Genomic DNA, 17901 nt, shown 5'->3' on the forward strand with positions numbered 1-17901 from the left:
AGTCGGAATGCTAAATTTGCTGTATACAAGACAGTGTTCAAAACCACTTAACTTATGGATCTGAGAGCTGGGTTAGAAGTAAAACACTTGACCAAATACTAGAGTCCGCAGATATGAGAGTCCTGAGAAAGATTGCAGGCGTGAACAGATGGCATCAATGGCAATATCATATTAAAAATGAGGATATTAGGTAAGAACTTGGCATTGTGTGCATCCAGGAATGTGTTAGCAGAGCTAATCTCAGATGGTATGGTCACTTAAACAGAATGGGCAAGGAAAGATTAGCAAAACAAGTGTTCTCTGCCAAGTTGGCAGGAAAACGACCTAGAGGAAGACCAAGATATAGGTGGATTGATATGGTACAAAGTGCCTTAGATGATAGAAATATAAGATCTGGTAATGTTGGAGTCTTGACAAGTAACAGACTGATTTGGAGGAAAATTATAGATAGGAAGTTAGTAATGATGTAAATTTTTCATGTAGTACTATCATATCCTGTACACCCCTTGAGGGTACATCTCAGGAATTTCATGATGATGACTTTTGTTGTCATTAGAATTTCTGCCCAGTCTCAAGAAGCTGGTAAAACCTTACTCAAAAGCACTAATAAAGGAAAATATAGAAGCTCCAATGCAGAATCCTCTTTTATGTATTAACTGAATCACTGTTCTCTGGATAGCATTAAGTATTTTAGGGATGTTTGGAATGAATACTGTTCACCCAGAACGTGTTAAATAATTAGAGGGTTTGGGGATTTATATCAAGTTAACAACTAGATAGCTTCTTGTTGCAAGCCAGCTATGTGGTTTTTTTTTTTTTTCTTTTCTCAATTGCCATAGGCTTATTAAGTCAACAGGGAATTTTAGTTGGAATGAAGAATGAAAGCGTTCATCCACTGAGGATAATTTCTGTTTGGATCAGTAGAGCAGAAGTAGAAGCATGGAAAGGAAGAGTAGAAGTTCTGGAGGTCATCCCACTTGGTACCTTTCTAGTGCCAAAAGACATGGTTGGATGGAGATCTTTTTGTGCGTGAGAGAGGAAACTTGCACAAGATTATAAGCTGAGTGGCTGAGAGAATGGAGAACTTAAAAAAAAAAAAAAAAAATCAAGTGTATTGGGAGCATGGATCCAAATGGTTATATCAAGTTTTCATGTAATAGATGTACAATTTGCATTAAGTCATTGCAGATACTTCTGCATATTATCTTGATCAGTAATGTTGGAAAAGAGAAGCCAGTTTGACTTCTGGACATTTAACATTGCCACGTAGTAAGATGACTTCACAATTTGGATAGATGGATTCACTGCCTTGTTTAGTGCCACCCAGTGATCTAGATGCTGCGAAACTTTGCAGGAATACATTGTGTTTCATGTAGAAGTGATATCTGAGGATAGAAAGAGGGGGTAGCTCCAAAATTCACCACCAGAGGGTGCTGTGTGTACTGAATGTAGATGTAATAATTTTTATGGTTGTATAAGGATGAGGAAAGTGACACAAGCATAAATAACATTTTTATTCATTCCCATTATGTATTCACAGGTTGTACTGTTTAATGTGTTGCCCTTGCCATTACATAAACTGCATCTTTTGCACAGTGTGTTCAACAGCAGAATGCACCTGGTTGTGACTTATGCTGTCTTTCACTACTGGCACGTTTTTAGGACAACCCTGTCTTTGAGAAATCCCCAGAACCAGAAGTTACAGGTGATCAGATCAGGTAATTGGGGAAGCCATGGAGTGAGTACGCATGACTGATAACTCTGGCTTCCATGAAATGTTCTCAGAGAACTTCCTGCATGGATGGACCAATGTATGCATAAAAATGACTGTAGCTGTGGCACTACAAAATTGTATATCATATCATGATACTGCTCAGCAATAATTGAGCAGGACACAGTGGTGAATATCCTCAAAGAAGAATGGTCCCATGATAAAGGCAGCTGTAAACCCGCACCAGACAGTAACTTTGAGTGGGTACAAAGGAATTTGTTGCATTCAGGTTTTGCCCACACCCAGCAATTGTGGGCATTCATAGCTCTGTTCAGGTGAAAGTGAGCCTCATCTTCCCACAAAATCATCTGCAGCCATGCAGCATTCAACTTCATTTGACAAGGAATGGTAAAGTGAATGTCAGTCGACTTTCAGATTCCTGCGGGCACAACTCCTGTGTCAGGGTTATCTTGAATGGGTAGAAATGCAGAATCTTCCATAGCATTTCTTAGATAGTTGTGTAAGGCACATCCATATGTCTTGATACAGCATGTGCAGCAAGAACCAATGCTGTTATTCATGGTCTGCTCCACAACAGCAGTAGCAACTTCATTCACTTGTTGTGAACTGTTGTTCGCAACCTCATGTGCCACAGAGCATATGGAGATAGGGAACCTTGTCAGCATTTGTGAAGGCAACAAAATTTCCATAGTGCAGCAACAGCATTGCAATCGTTTAGGTACTACAACTTCATAAGCAAAGCATGTTGGGGCAAGATTAGTGTCATCACCATGGTATCTACAACCAGAATGAAGGGAAAAATCCTGTGTCCATCTTTTTAAAACCCTCCTGGTTGTGTGATATGCAAATTCCATATATTTAGTGTTTACAGTGCCCCTAGTGGTGAATTTTGGTATAGGTATAATATTTTTCTTTTATTATTCCCCCCACCTTCTCCAGATATTGCTTCCACATGATGCACGTTGTATTCCTGCAAAGTTTCACAGCATTTTGATCATCCTGTAGAATGTCAAGCTTTAGGGATAAGAAAGTGAAGAGATCAGGTTGGTTTTTAGAATTTGGTGAGTGGTAAATATGATAGACGAACGTAACTGATTAGGGCAAAGCAACCTGAAGCCAGAGAAGGTCAAAAGCAGGGATTCTAAATTTGGATTCTGTAGTAAGCATTGTCCAATCTCACAAAGGTGTGTGTGTATATATATACAGGGTGTTCGGGATAAATTTGACATATTTATAATTAATTATATTTTTCCGTAAGTTACATGTATTAACACACACTTCTCTTCATTTAAAAGTTTGGACCCTTCTTCATTCATATACAAGATGTCAGAAAGGATGGATAGCTGGAACCCACCTGAATCATGGAAGAGAATAACTTGTATCATGATGATTCGTGCCCGCCATCAAAATAAGGATATTACGACTGCTGCCCAATGCTCCCTGAATACAGTAAAAACAATCAGGCATGAACTAGAGACTTGCAATGGTGACTACGAGGATGTAGCAAGAAGAAAGATCCCTAGCAGACGATCTGATTGCGTTCGTACAGCAGAATTCCTCGCAAATCTGCAGGAACAGGTGTTGAAGAACCCTGGCATTGGAATTCGGGCTTTGTTCGTGGAGTTGCTAACTGTAGTCAAGCCCTGGATAACAAGGGTAGCCAATGGTAGGCCGTATGTATGGCAGCAGGATTCGGCCCCTTGCCACACCTCTGGGAAAAGTCAAAAATGGTTGTCTGAAAATTTCTACGACTTCACCAGTCCAAATGTTTGGCCTCCAAACTCCCCAGACCTTAACCCCATGGATTATTTTGTATGGGGCGCAGTTGAAAAAGACACCAATCGCACTTCCAGTAATACAAAAGCCCAGTTAATGGATAAAATTAAAACAGTTTTTGCGGCCCTTCCCAGGGAGACTGTAGCATCAGCTTGTTCGAGGTTCCGAAGCAGAATTGAAGCTGTGATCATGGTGGTTATTTTGAGTAAATCTTGTTGATAGTATTGTAATTAACTCTGCCTGTAATGTTTTTTTGTCAATTCATTAAATTTAATAGATACAAAGAAGATTTTCTTTTTCCTTACGAAACTGTCAAATTTATCCCGAACACCCTGTATGTATATATATATATATATATATTATGAAGTCAAGAATTTTAACCTTTTTCACTTAAAAGGAAGCACTTTATAGTTCTCTTTGGCATATCTGAACTGCCAGCATCATTACTCTTGTGCTTTGGAGCCATTATTAAGTAAAATAAGGGTTACTTGAACACAAGCCCTGCAATACCATGACAGTTGATCTGATAACCAAGAACTACTCAGAATGGTGTGCAATTTAAAACTTATGAAATGTTCATTTCTGGAATTTTCCATTTCATATTTTTGGACTGCAACTAAGTGACTAACGGGTGAGTAGCATATATGGTACAGCTGGACAAAAGCATGACTCACGTCCCAGCGGGACAGTGCATAATTTAAAACTCATAAATTGTTTATTCTGGAATTTTCCATTTAATATTTTCGGACCAGGGTTTACCACGGATAGGGGGAACTACGATATAGGTCCTTGTAGTGAAAGGAATCATACAGTGTGTAATTTGGGTATTCAAGGTGGACTGTGGATTGTTGTAGCTTCAATTTGGGTTTCTATTAAAAATAGATGTCCTTAAGTGATAGTGTATGTCTTTATGTTTTATGCCATGGATATTGGTAAAATGGATGTGAAAGTGATTTTTTATAGGGATTTTTGCATGTTTTGTTTGTTTGAGGGAGGTTTATTTTAATCACAGTGACACTATCATTGTTTATTGTATGTTTCATTTTGATTAGGTAATAGATGAAAAGATAGAGTAGGGACAAACAGTGAGGAAATAGTCTTAGATACAATACTCCATACAGAGAAAGAGAGAGAGAGAGAGTGCAACCAGTCTCCTTGACACTGGCTCTCATACCGATACTCGGATGTCCCTCTAAACCTGCCAGAGTATGGATTATGCATCCACTCACCAGGAAGCATCCTAACTCATTACTGACAAGTATGGGTCTGTGTAATATCTGGTGGCTGCAGCACTTGTTTACTGTTGCAAATGGAGGAGGTTTGACATTCCTTTAAAGAATATTACTTGTGCTGCATGGAGAAATAGAGGGACAGAAACCAGAACCCTCCTATTCTGGAGAACAAATGTGATATTTGCTACTTCAGGCTTATCACCACCACTACCCTGTTTATCAGCTGCCTCTGATAAACAGGGTAGTGGTGGTGTAGTGTTTCACCAAGTGATGATGGTCATGTACCATTTAGTGGATCTAGTTGACATTTCCTCCAACTAAGAAGACATCCTTCTGCAATAGGCATGCTTGCTGGGTATGCTAGAGCTCTTTTGGATGGAAACGGGCAAACTATTGAAGGTAGGATTGACATTTGATAGATAGATGATGTATATTGTGCATTGCATGTCCATCAGCTGCCCTTGGCCAGGATGACTGCAAATAACCGTAGCCTCCAAATTTGTGGACAAAATGCTCAGTTGACTAGCAAGTGACTATCACTTAACACTGAATATGCTAGCAAGTGAAATGTGAATAAGGAATCATTGAAGTCCATAATTACACAGACCTGTGAAAAAAGAAAAATTTGCACAGTTTGTTCCACACTATTTTTTGCAGAATGAGAACATACTCAGTTGAGTGGATGCTTGCAAAAATTTTGCAACTATCCAAGTTCACTGACAGCTGAAGGTGTATCCAGTTTCCTAAACTATTTATTACTCAGGACAAGAGATGGTGCTTTGAATATAATTCCAGTAAAAAAAAAATGTACAGAATGGTGATCACCATGTCACCAAGACCAAAAAAAAAATTTTCATATCCAAAAATTGCTTATCACAATCACTGATCATGTTCCTCAGTCACAAATGAATAATCAAACAGGAATTCATTCTGAACAAAGGACTGTTAACAGCAATTGATTACTAACTAGATGTACTTTGAAATGCTTGTTGGCAAGACTTCAATGTGTGGCCAGATTTGAAGCTGGTTTGTGGTTGTTGTGATAGTGTACCTGTTGACACTGATCATTGTGTGGTCATTACTGTTTCACAAGTATGTTATAGTCCCTTAGCCACACTCCTTACTTCTCTGACATGACACTGCAGAAGAATATGAACTAAATACCATCACAGTAGATGAGTTTTCCAAAGCTTGTATGAACATAGGTGTATTCAGTTCCTTGAGGAAATGAGGTAGAAAATATTTTCATCTATATTTTGACTTATTTGAATTCATCTCATTACTTTGTATGAGTGTTTTAACATATGTTATGAAGTAACTACTAGAAGATACTCTATTATTGGGCTGGATAAGTATTTTATAAGTATGACTGTTTAAGTATTTTCAAGCGTGTCAGATATTTAGGCTTAAGTGTTGGATGAAGTTCAGTATGGTTTAACAGAATGCATTCAGCATAGAGGATGAATTAAACAAAAGTTTAATAATTCCAATATTTCATCTGTCATAGTGATATCATTATAGATACTATATAAGAATTGTAACATGTATGCAAACCACATAAAGAATAAATGATTAAACTGAAAGCCTGAAAACACTGGTAGTTAGGTAGGCAGGCAGCCTTGGCTGTTTCTCCAAATCTTTGAAAGTTTTACATAATCTAGATTTATTGAGGTTCAGTTGGTTTTAAGATTTGCTATTGATTCCATAAAAAATAAAAAAGGGGAAAAAATGTAATAAATATCAACACTAAAGTTTATTTTTTATAATCAGCAGTAGATCAAAAAACCAGCTGACACTTAGTAAATATGAATTGCATGAAACTTTCAAATATATCATCATTACCAGTACCGATCAGTCCAATCATCACTAGTATCTGATGCTAGTTTCATCATTCTTACCATTTTTCTGTCTATTGCCAGGTGACCCAAATCCTGCATAAACTCTTTCCACACCACATACTCATTCTCACCTTAGTTGTCCTCTTGTGTTTACCATCCATTGTATCAAGCAGTAGGATTTTGATCTTTCTACTCTTATCTGTTCTGCAGATATTTAAAACTTTAGTTTCCAAAGACATGAGAAACAGTAATTCTTAGAACTCCTGCCCAACAACCAAGAGTGCCTACTAGCATCTACAGAGGATGCTCCTCTTAGGATTTAGGCTTTCAATCAAATCACTTCCACCTATTCTTTGTGTTTTGTCTGTGTGTGTATGTGTTTGTGTCACAATTCTTATATTGTATCTCTAGTAATGTCTCTCTGACAGGTGAAATATCAGAATCATTAAACCCACCCCTGTTTAATTCATTCCTTGTTTTGTCTTCATTCTATTAAATCTTAATATGAATGAGAAATTATAGTGAAACATACTGTCATCTAAATCAGAAGGATACATTTTGAGCTAGAACGTCTCTTGAGAGATATAAAACACTAATATTATTAAGGCCTTAGTTAACCTTAAAGAATTTGAAAACCAGTCCAACTTAACTATAATCTTATGTATAAATACAATATATCCTTGACATGTATTTGCATTTCATTTTCCAGTGTACTTATGCAAATGGCTTGTAACCTTGTTCCATGAATGTATATACAGTAAATATACTTATAGGTATTATATGCATCTTAAATGGATGTGTGCTTTGCAGTATGAGATACTAAAGCAGCTGATGTGAAGCCATTAGCCTCTATATACAAGTAGCCCAGTCGTGAAGATACCTCATATGCAAACTTTTGTTTGCTTACAGTTGGACAAAGAATTAAACCAAGAATATAATTTCTTTAATTTATAATTTATACTCACATTTTCACATACACACGTACACGGATATCAGTATAATTTTCATTGACCAATAGCAGTTATAATTTTCTATAACCGTTATGAAATGCCACTGTATTATAATCAGTTAGGTAGTAGTTTAAATGACATGGTTTAGTGGCATTCATTGTATAACAGTATCATTTATTATCCCACTATTTGAAATCCAGAGCTTGTGTGCTACAAGTGCAGTTATTTATTGATGTTTTTTAATATATGAAATGCGAATTCTTTTACTTGATTTTGTGAGTGGAGTTATGTGCATATAGACAGCAGAGTGACAAAGTACATTGATTGATGTTTTTATGAAACTTATGACATAAATTAATAACTTTAATATGCAGAAACAAAAGGATGTTTTGATGCAAAATGCATGTTACTTTGATCTAAAAATAACAAACCATCATTAGTGAAGTGTGACAAGTTCAAGAGGTAGAACCAACAAACAATGTTTAACAAGCCATGAATGCAGAATTGAAATGTCAGTAAGACAGTATTGTATCATTGCTTTAAAAAAAATAAATAAATACAGTTGTTCAGAATAAGAATCTCTCAGACTTTCAGTAAAGAAATACAGGAATACCTTGTAGGATATCGGTTTCAGACAGCTCAAAAATGCATTAAAGTACATTTATTGTAATTTCCTCTAAAATGCATATATATGATTATATTAACAGTTATTCATTGCATTGGAGCAGCCATGTGTTACAAAAACATTCTCGAACATTCTACGTTTCCAAGAATTCTTGTTCATGTTATCCCTTTATGTGCAATTATGAATGAGAAAAGGAAATATAAAGGAGTTGAAAGATGTAAATGGTTAACAGTAGAACAAAAACTTAGGATTATAATGCCGTGCAGATATTGCATTGTTTGCTAAAACTGTCCAACAAAGGAAAACAAATGAATCATCTGTATGAATGTTAATAAGAAGGAATGTATATAAAGACCATTTAATCATGTTAAATTCTTTCATTATATTAAATAATGCATATTATGGATATGTCTTATGTTTGTTTTTGCATCAATACAGTAATTTTCTGTGACAAAAAAAAAAAAAAAATGAAGACTTTTAAATAATCATTCTAGTTTTAAAACGACATCTATCAATGTCTTTGACTAAAGGATTCTGTGTTGGGTCTGTATTGTGCAAGACCTGACTTTATCGAATTTCTTTTAGTAAATGTACTGTAGGTTTTCTTCATCATCAAATTCCTGACATGTACTCTCAAGGGGTGTATAGGATATGATAGTACTACATGAAAAATTTACATCATTACTAACTTCCTATCTACAATTTTCCTCCAAATCAGTCTGTTACTTGTCAAGACTCCAACATTATCAGATCTTATATTTCTATTGTCTAAGGCACTTTGTACCGTATCAATCCACTTATATCTTGGTTTCCTCTGGGTCGTTTTCCTGCCAACCTGACAGAAAACATTTGATTTACTTAAGAAAAAAAAATATATAGCACTCCTACTATGCACTTATTTTAGTAAACATATGATATTGATCAAATTAAATATAGTCTATTATACATTCGACTTCACTATAGCACAATTATGAAAACTCACTCGTAATAAACTAACAAAAAGAAAAGTCCTGATCAAATTTTCATTAGCACAATGCCGTTGTAAAGAAAATTCACTGCAGGAAACTATTCACTGTAACAGATTTTGCTTTTAATCCCTACAAGTTTGCTATGGTGGAACTATAATTAGAAATCATTCCCCCCCCCAAATGCATATATTATCCTCCATTCTCCTAAATGCACTATAAAGTATATTTAGGAGAATTATATATTACCATGTAGGTATGAAACCAAATGAGAATTTTTCACCATTTCTTGACTTTTGTTTTTCTTTTTTTACTCAATAAATGTATGTATGCATGTGAAATTATTTTGAAAAATTGTACAAAAACTATGTTTTGTTATGAGAAGATAATTTCTTATAATCAGAAATGTTTGTTGTCATATCTTAGCCTTACATACTTGGATCGTCATATTCAGACTAGCATGCCAGGTTCTCGTGCAGAGGATTGGCAGCCCCTTTTGATGTATCGCAACAGTCTTGTCCATGGTGAAGCTGAGCAGCCACCTCCCCGTGCTCCTGGCAGACAATACCGTGGGAAAAAACGTCAGAGAGAGGATGGTAAGTTTGCTGTTTTGAGTGATTATTTAACTATTCAAGTATCTTCTTATTCCAAAACAAATAAGCAGATTTGCATGAGGCAAATTTGCATGATTATATACACACGCACATGAGCACGCGTGTCAAACTAGCACACAAAAGATTGCAAAACCTATAGCACATATCAAATACCATGTGTGGACAAGTGATTTAAGAGCAAAGAAGGCATCTGTTAATGTTTCTTAAACAGAGAAAGATTGTTCTAGTAGTTAACAGTGATAGATTAATGCGAGATGAGAAACATTAGTTTCATAGGTTTGAAGCTGGCAGTATCCATTGATGACTAGCAGTGCCCTGTGTTCTTACAGTCTGAGATGAAAGTGGAGGAATGATGATGATAGCCACAACAGTAGAATATTATCCATGAATATACCTATAGAAAAGACATAAATGAGGAACAAGACGTCATCTATTAGAGCAATTGGAATGAATTGTTGAGAGAAACATTAACTACTAGGATTATCTTAATCTGAATAGCATCATGCAAATTAAATTAAACTTGTCTAGAAATTATACCTTTTTATTGAATGAGCTGAACACAGGTTTGTTTCTATACTGTAGGATCGATGGTGGATAAGTAGGAAAGATGAATAGGGTAATTAGGGTGGGTGTTAATTCTGAGCACAAGTTTTTGTTTTGTTTTGTTTTTTTAAGTTTAGGAGGGATATCGTTATGATTAAATAGATCAAATGACTTCTTAGTGTCCAAGCTGTCAGGATTCTTTTGATAACTTTCTGATGAAAGACTAGAGAAGGCATGAAATAAGTTCTTTATAATGTAGAAAGTAATTTGCCTTATCTTTGAATAATGTTGCAATGTTTCACCCTCACCATTGGGAGCTGAGTGTGAAAGAGCAGAAGTTTACTCACTGACCGTGCAAGTGACCTGAAACTTTACTGCCTTGACAAGCATGACAAATTAGTTAATCAGAAATTCTCAGTATATCATAAATGGCTCATTTATGACTATGAAGCAAGTTTTCTGCATTTGATCCTTTCAGGCTTAGATTTGCTGATGGGTTTTTGCTGCTTTTACAAGCTGCAGTGAAGGCAGATTGGATTGCCAAGCTGAAATTTTGACATTGAGCCATTTATGATATACTGAGAATTTTTGATTAACTAATTTGTCATGCTTGTCAAGGCCTGGAATAATAGTTTGGGAATTTGAGTGAATTTTTTCAGTTGTAGCTGGGTGTCAAGAGAACAGGAACACGTGGAAGAAACAAGTAGAAGGAAGTCACAGAGGTGATCCCATTTGGCACCATCAAACATACAAATATTATTGGAGGTAAAAAAAAAAAAAAAAAGGTTGAAAACAATGATCAAAGCTTTGAGATGCTCTAAAAAAAAAAAGCATGATTGATTCAGACAGAAAGGTATGTGGTTATACAAGAATTTAAAGAAGTAGTTCTAGAAAAGTAGAATGTATACTGCAAGTTCTTAGCAAATAAGTCAGCAGATGCTCTGAAAGAATACAGAGAAAAATATTTGATATGAATATGAAGATAAACATCAGAAAAGTGACAAAATGTTCTAAATGGTATTGAAATATTTAGAAATAGAGGAAAGAGTATTTAAAACTGAAGATAAAGATATCCTATGTTTGGAGTAATTACTTTGAAAGACTGTTTAATGAAACAAAAAATGAATAAATGGTAGTGGTAAACTTTCAAGAGTAATGCAACCAGGATCATATATCAATACTTGAGGTAGAAAAGCCATCAGAAATCTGAAATATGGAAAAGCAGCTAAGTGGATATCTAACCAGAAATTTTTTTATATCAACAGTGCACAAACGAGAGGTCTCGAGACCTGCTACACACATGGCACTGTTTTGTTACAACAGTGGAGCCAATGTAAGATTTGATTACATCTGCACTTTGGTTATTGTCATGGTCCCATTTAATCTTCAAAAGAGCAAATGCCAAAATCACCCGAGAAGAGAAAACTAATCTTTGTTCGTGGGTAGAACAAAGATTAGTTTTCAGAGATGAGAAAGAGAGATAGAAGCTTGGTCTTCTGGAAAATAAGGCATGATCAGCAAAGTTATGAATAGGATTGGAGATTAGTGAGAGAAGATCATTGATGTATAAGAGAAAGTGTATAGGTGAAATCACAGAAGACCCTCAGGCATTGATGGAAAATACAAATGAGATTAAACTATTTATCATGACATGCAGTGAATGACCAGAGAGGAAGCTGACAATCCACTCACAAAGGATAGAAAAGAGGGAGAGAGAGAGAGAGAACATAAGAAGGCTGCCTTTCCAGACTCAATGAAATGCCTTGGAAATATCAAGAGTAATCACATCATATTCTTCAAACCTTTCCATTGCTTGTGTCCAAAAGTGGGTAAGGTTCTTCTTTCTCATACATCAGATGATGGGTTGAGTCCCCCTGTGTGCAGATCTTTGCCATCTGTCTCTGAAACTCAATAATTGGGACCTTTAATTCAAAGACTGTAGCCAAGTTCTTTTCGGTCTACCTCTTGATCGTCTTCCTACAGTGATTCCATTTAAGACTATATATGATAATTAATCTTTGAAAGGACATTCTCTGGAGGTGTTCAAACCATCTTAATTACTGTTTAAGAATTATAGCTATGATATCTTTTCTATAGTTTAATGTGTTTGACTTGTTCATTTGTTTTGTGTTCTGACCAATGAGTCTTATTTATTTTTAAGCATTTCATTTCAAATGCTCTGATTTTCTGTATTTCTTTCTGATTGAGTGCCCAAGTCTCAGCTCGTATGTTGCTGTAGATATAGTAATGGTTTTATAGAGTTTTATCTGGGGATTTTTGAAATGCTGTTATTTTTCTATATTATTTAATTTATTCATGTTAGACTATCCTTTTTTAAGTCTGTATTTTACCGTTTCTGTGTTGTTGAGGTTGTGAGTAATGAGACTACGAAAATATGTAAATTGCTTTTTGTTCAAGTATGTGATTTTCTAAGTTTATTGAATTTTTTTCCTCGTCTCTTCTTATTTTCATTGTTTAGATTTGCTTAGATTGATTTACATTCCAAAAGTTTTACATTCTCCATTTAAAATTTTTATTGTTTTTCCAATTGTTCTTTTGATTCTGCAAGAATAATAATATTGTCTGCATATTTGATGTGGTTGATATTCATGCCATTTATTTGTAGACCTGGTTCTTCAGCTGTTGATTTGAATATTTCATCGAGATAGATAAATAAATTTGGTGAGAGTGGGCAACCCTGCATGACTCCTTTTTCTACTTTGAATTTGTCTGTTTTTAGTTTATTAAATTTGACAGCTGCTTTGGTATCTTCATAATTCGTAATGTGTATAGTTCTGAATCTAGCATCGTAGATTTTAAGATGTTTACCATTTTGTTCCTGTTGATGGAATCAAATGCTTGTTTGAAATCAATAAAACTGCAGTATATAGGTAAGTTTGTATGCCCAGTACTTTATGGCCAGGCTATTGACAGTAGAAATATGGTCTATTTCTAGGTCTGAATCCTGCTTGATATTCTCCTATTGTCTCATTCATTAAAGTCTGGATTCTATTTTGAATAATACATGTGAAGATTTTATAGCTATGACTTAGCAATATTATGGGTCTATAATTTTCACACCTTTGATTTATTGCATTCAAAATTTCTTCTTTTATTATGAATGGTGCTTTTTCTCTTTCTGTCTCTTCATTTGTGTTTTTCCAGTCTTCTTCCCTCTGGAAAAGTATCTGGTAATATTCTTTCCAAATTTTGTTTAATCTCTTGAATTGTTCCAGTTTCAATATTATTTGTCTTTCATTTTTAGTTTAGGGTAAGGTTAGTGAGGAGATATACTGTAGAACAAAAATGGCAGAATCCATATTGGTGAACGCTCGTTAACCAGGAACTGTAAGTGGTGACAAAGCTGGTTGTTGATGACCTTCTCCATCACTTTCGAGAATATTGAAATTGAGGGCATTGGGACAATAGCTTGATGGCTGACATTTATCTTCCCTTTTTAGAAACAAATTAGATAAAACTTGTTTTCATGCTGGTGGATGGATACTAGCTTGTAAAGGCAATACTGGACGGGTGTTTGTTATGGAGCATAAGCACAAGTATAATTGGAGGGATGCTGTGTGGTCTAGAGGACTTATTAATATCAAAGCTATTGATATTGGAGGAGACAAGAAGACTTCACTGACATTGAGCAGAAGGCAAGCTTATTACATTTGGCTCTTATAAAGTCTTTCAGAGTTGATGATTTTTGCAGTTGTTATGGGTTGTAGTATAAACTATGTGAGAGACTGGACATTTTAACTTCAGCCATCAAGTGTGTGCTGCATGTTTAGCTTGGACTACTTTAGCACATTTGTTGGAAAACTGAAGCTTGGATGAATCAAGTATTTTGAGTGAAATAGATAATAAATACATTTTATTTCCCATCCCAATATAAATTATTCTTGCTCATCCCACAAGAAAAATTTCTCTTATCAGATCAGAGAAAGTGCTTGGATCGGAAGAGCAGAAGCAATAATCGGACTGGAAAAGTCTGATTATTGCTTCTGAAAAGAAGTATAAAAATTGCAAAAGTTTTCTTAATTAGCACAATTATAGTGCAATAGCATACAAGGCTTAGATTGCCTGTGTGAATAACAATCTCTTGAATAAAGAACATGGACAGATTGGGGAGCAAACATAAACAGTGTATTTAGGTGGGAAAATGTTCAAACATGGAGGAATAAAAGTTTTGCAATGACTGTACTGCATAATTTAGCAGACATGTTCATAATGCTGAATTAAGGATGATTAGAATGGCTCTCATAGCATCCATCTGTAAAAAAAAAAAAAGTGCAAAATAAAACTTAATTTGAAAATTACAGCAGTGCTATGCGGAGTGCTTAAGGGTCAAATCTGTGTGATTTGACCACATAGCGTTTTAAAGAATGTAGAGAACTGGCTGGGCTTCTGAACTAATGTCCAATCCTCACCTTCTTGTGTTGCACTCTCATTAGGTATACATGGATCTTGAATGAATGGAAATGGGCTGACAATTTGGATTTAGCCAATCAAACTGTATTCTTATCAACATTAAACTATAATGCAAAATGATGGTACAACTTGACAGAATTTCATTATGAAAGAGAAGCTTGGTGAAGTACAAGCTGGATTCAGTCCAAATAGTTGAGAAATTGTGGGAATATAACCAAGATCTGTATTTAAATTTTGTAGACCTGGAAATGGCTTATGACAAAGTGCCAAGAGAAAAATTATTCAAAACGCTACAGTTGTATAGTGTCAGTGGGGCATTATATCAAGCAATACTTAGTCTTTATTTGATTTGTAAGTCAGCAGTTAGGATTGAAAGAAGTACAGGAAGATGGTTTGATGTTAAATCTGGTATCAGATAGGGATGTACATTATTCCTTCTGTTATTCATTATCTATATGGATCACATTATGAAGGAAAGTGGTATTAAACCTGATATCGAAATTGGAGATGTTAATCTCAGTTCCTTGCTTTATGCAGATGATGTTATACTTATAAATAAATCCACTACAAGAGTCCCTGACTAAATTGAATAACTGCTGTAATAAATTTGGTATGAAAATCAGCAATAGCAAGACAAAGACAATGAAAATAGGCAGAAGCATTGAAATATCAACTGCATTGTGAATGGAAAACCTATAAAACAAGTGAAACATTTCAGCTACCTAGGCACAATTTAAGTGAAGATGGTGAATTAAATATGGAAATAGACAACAGAATCAACAAAACCAGTATGGTAGGAAGTCAACTGAATAAATTTATATTGAATAAGAGAAAGATCGCCATCTTGTATACAGCTAATCTAAATTAGCTGTATACAAGATGGTGTTCAAACCAATTTTAACTTATGGATCTGAGAGCTGGGTTAGAAATAAAATACTTGACCAAAGACTAGAGACCACAATTATGAGAGTCCTGAGAAGGATTAGGGGTGTGAACAGGTGGCATCAATGGTAGTATCATATTAAAAAGGAAGGTATTAGGAAAGAACTTGGCAATTGTTAGCATCCAGGAATCTGTTAGCAGATCTAATCTCAGGTGGTATGGTCACTTCAACAGAATGGGAGAGAAAAGATTAACAAAATAAGTGTTTTCTGCCAGGTTGACAGGAAAAAGAACCAGAGGAAGACTAATATGTGAATTGATACATTAAAAAGTGCCTTAGAAGACAGAAATATAAGATCTGATAATTTTGGAGTCTTGCCAGATAACAGATTGATTGGGAGGAAAATTGTTGACAGGAAGTTAGTAACGATGTAACTTTTTCATGTAGTACTATCATAATATCCTGGACATCCTTTAGGGTACAAATCAGGAATGTATATGGAGGTGTAAAGTAAGTATCTGTCTGGAAAAAGGACTGTTTGGTCTGAAGTAAATATAATTTTTTACATTATTTTTTCCCATATTATGTAAAATACACAGTATACACATAAAGACTGAAATGAAGATTTCTTTAATGAAATAATGAGAACTTGGCACACAAAATATACAAGGAAAGAAAATATATTCTTTTTAAAAAAAAAAAAATTGCAGACTTCCAGAGAATTGCAAACATTGCACGCACTATAAATTATCTAGGTATATTTTATTTTTATGATCGCCCTATATTTTATGAGTCTTAAAATTCATTTATATATTATTTGCAGATGAAGTAAGGCATGTTGAAGAGGAAATGAATATTGATCAAGACTCTGAGCAAGGATCTGAAGCCTAAGTTATTTTTGAATTTAAGCATTGTTTAAATAAAGATCAGCTTATTAAACTTTGGCAGTGCACTAAAGATCATTTTAAATGATCCAGTCATCCCTCTTGTATAATATGAATTATCATTGAGGAAATTTTTACAAACCAAGTATGTATTGTTAATAATGAGATTTTATTGTACATAAAATAAATTAGTAATGAGTGTATTTTGATGTGGCATATGAGATGTACACAATCATTAAATATCTTTTCAGTTATGGACCTTAAATTATAAAATTTTTTCTTATAAAATTATATAAGAAAAATTGACATGCCAGTTGTATCATATCTTGTTTTCTGGTATGTGTATTTCATTTTATGCATTCTTTTTTTTTATTTTCAGTTTATATTGAATTCAAATGTTATCTGAAAGTTGTAAATAGAAATATTTTGCTATATATGCACAGATCAGTTTTGTTGCAGGATAGCAGTTTGATCAGTTAAATATATCACTGATTATTCTAATTTGACGTTCTCTTGTAAATTATGTTTGCATGTATTTAAGTAAGATTTAACTGGTGTTAATTATATTTTCGAACATAAAAAAAAATGTCTAAAAGTGTTACAAATCTGCTATTCTGTTTTTCTTGGGGGGGGGGTAACATTGTTTTAAAAGATTTCTGAATTGTTAGTTATTTAAATATTTCACTGTAGTAAAATACATATGAATAATTTTAATAATTATTCCTTGTCTGCTCAAAATTATTTTCATTTATCTTTCAAGCTAAATTACAGACAAAAGACAAAATTTTCCATATTTGTGTATGAAGCATTGTTTCCAGTTTATTGTGGAAATTTCATTGCAATGAAGCCTGTATATTTTAAGCCCATTGGAATTAGTGTACTATTTCTCGTCATTCCAGTCTCTATCTAGCTCATCATCCACTGTACTAGTACGGTAGATGATGATTTAGGAATTGGAATAACAGAAGTAATTGTTAACACATGCATTAAATAAAAAAAAATGAAAACCAGTAGTTTAGTATGCTCTATAAATGAATTGTGATTATTTCATTTTTAGTATTTTAATATTTATATGGGCACTCCGTGGAGTCGAAAGACTCATTATGGGAGACTCACTCTTTCCATTAACGCAATACCTATCATACATATCCTTAAACCTATTCACTGTTGGGGTATTCTTCAATCATCTCTAGCAATCCATTCCATTCGTTCAACACTCTCCAAGTAAAGAACCTAGTCCACACACCTTTACTAATCACACTCTTAGTCAACTTCCTAGTGTGACTCCTTGTTGTAATAGATTTCACGGTATGATATGAACACAGATGGATAAGAAAATAACTATTAACTTAGAAGCTAATATTTCACTGGTATTATATCCAGCATATTCAGAGTACGCAACACAAAGTTTGTTACAAAAGCAAGACA

General features: G+C 34.5%; 1 protein-coding gene across 2 annotated transcripts in view; it reads left to right on the forward strand.

Annotated features, from left to right (window-relative positions):
- The window catches only part of SA1 (stromal antigen), a 327847-nt gene extending 310364 nt beyond the window's left edge, over nt 1–17483 (forward strand). For both annotated transcript variants that reach the window (XM_090413330.1, XM_090413331.1), the window contains exons 22-23: nt 9545–9714; nt 16413–17483. In XM_090413330.1, coding sequence (XP_090269456.1) covers nt 9545–9714; nt 16413–16480 — 238 coding nt within the window. In that variant the 3' untranslated portion in view covers nt 16481–17483. The remainder of the gene's footprint in view (nt 1–9544; nt 9715–16412) is intronic.
- Nucleotides 17484–17901: the final 418 nt, after the last annotated feature.

The sequence above is a fragment of the Typopeltis vanoorti genome, chromosome 24 (assembly GCF_054136105.1).
Source record: "Typopeltis vanoorti isolate ZY-2024b chromosome 24, IOZ_Tvanoo_1.0, whole genome shotgun sequence".
Lineage (NCBI taxonomy): Eukaryota > Metazoa > Arthropoda > Arachnida > Uropygi > Thelyphonidae > Typopeltis > Typopeltis vanoorti.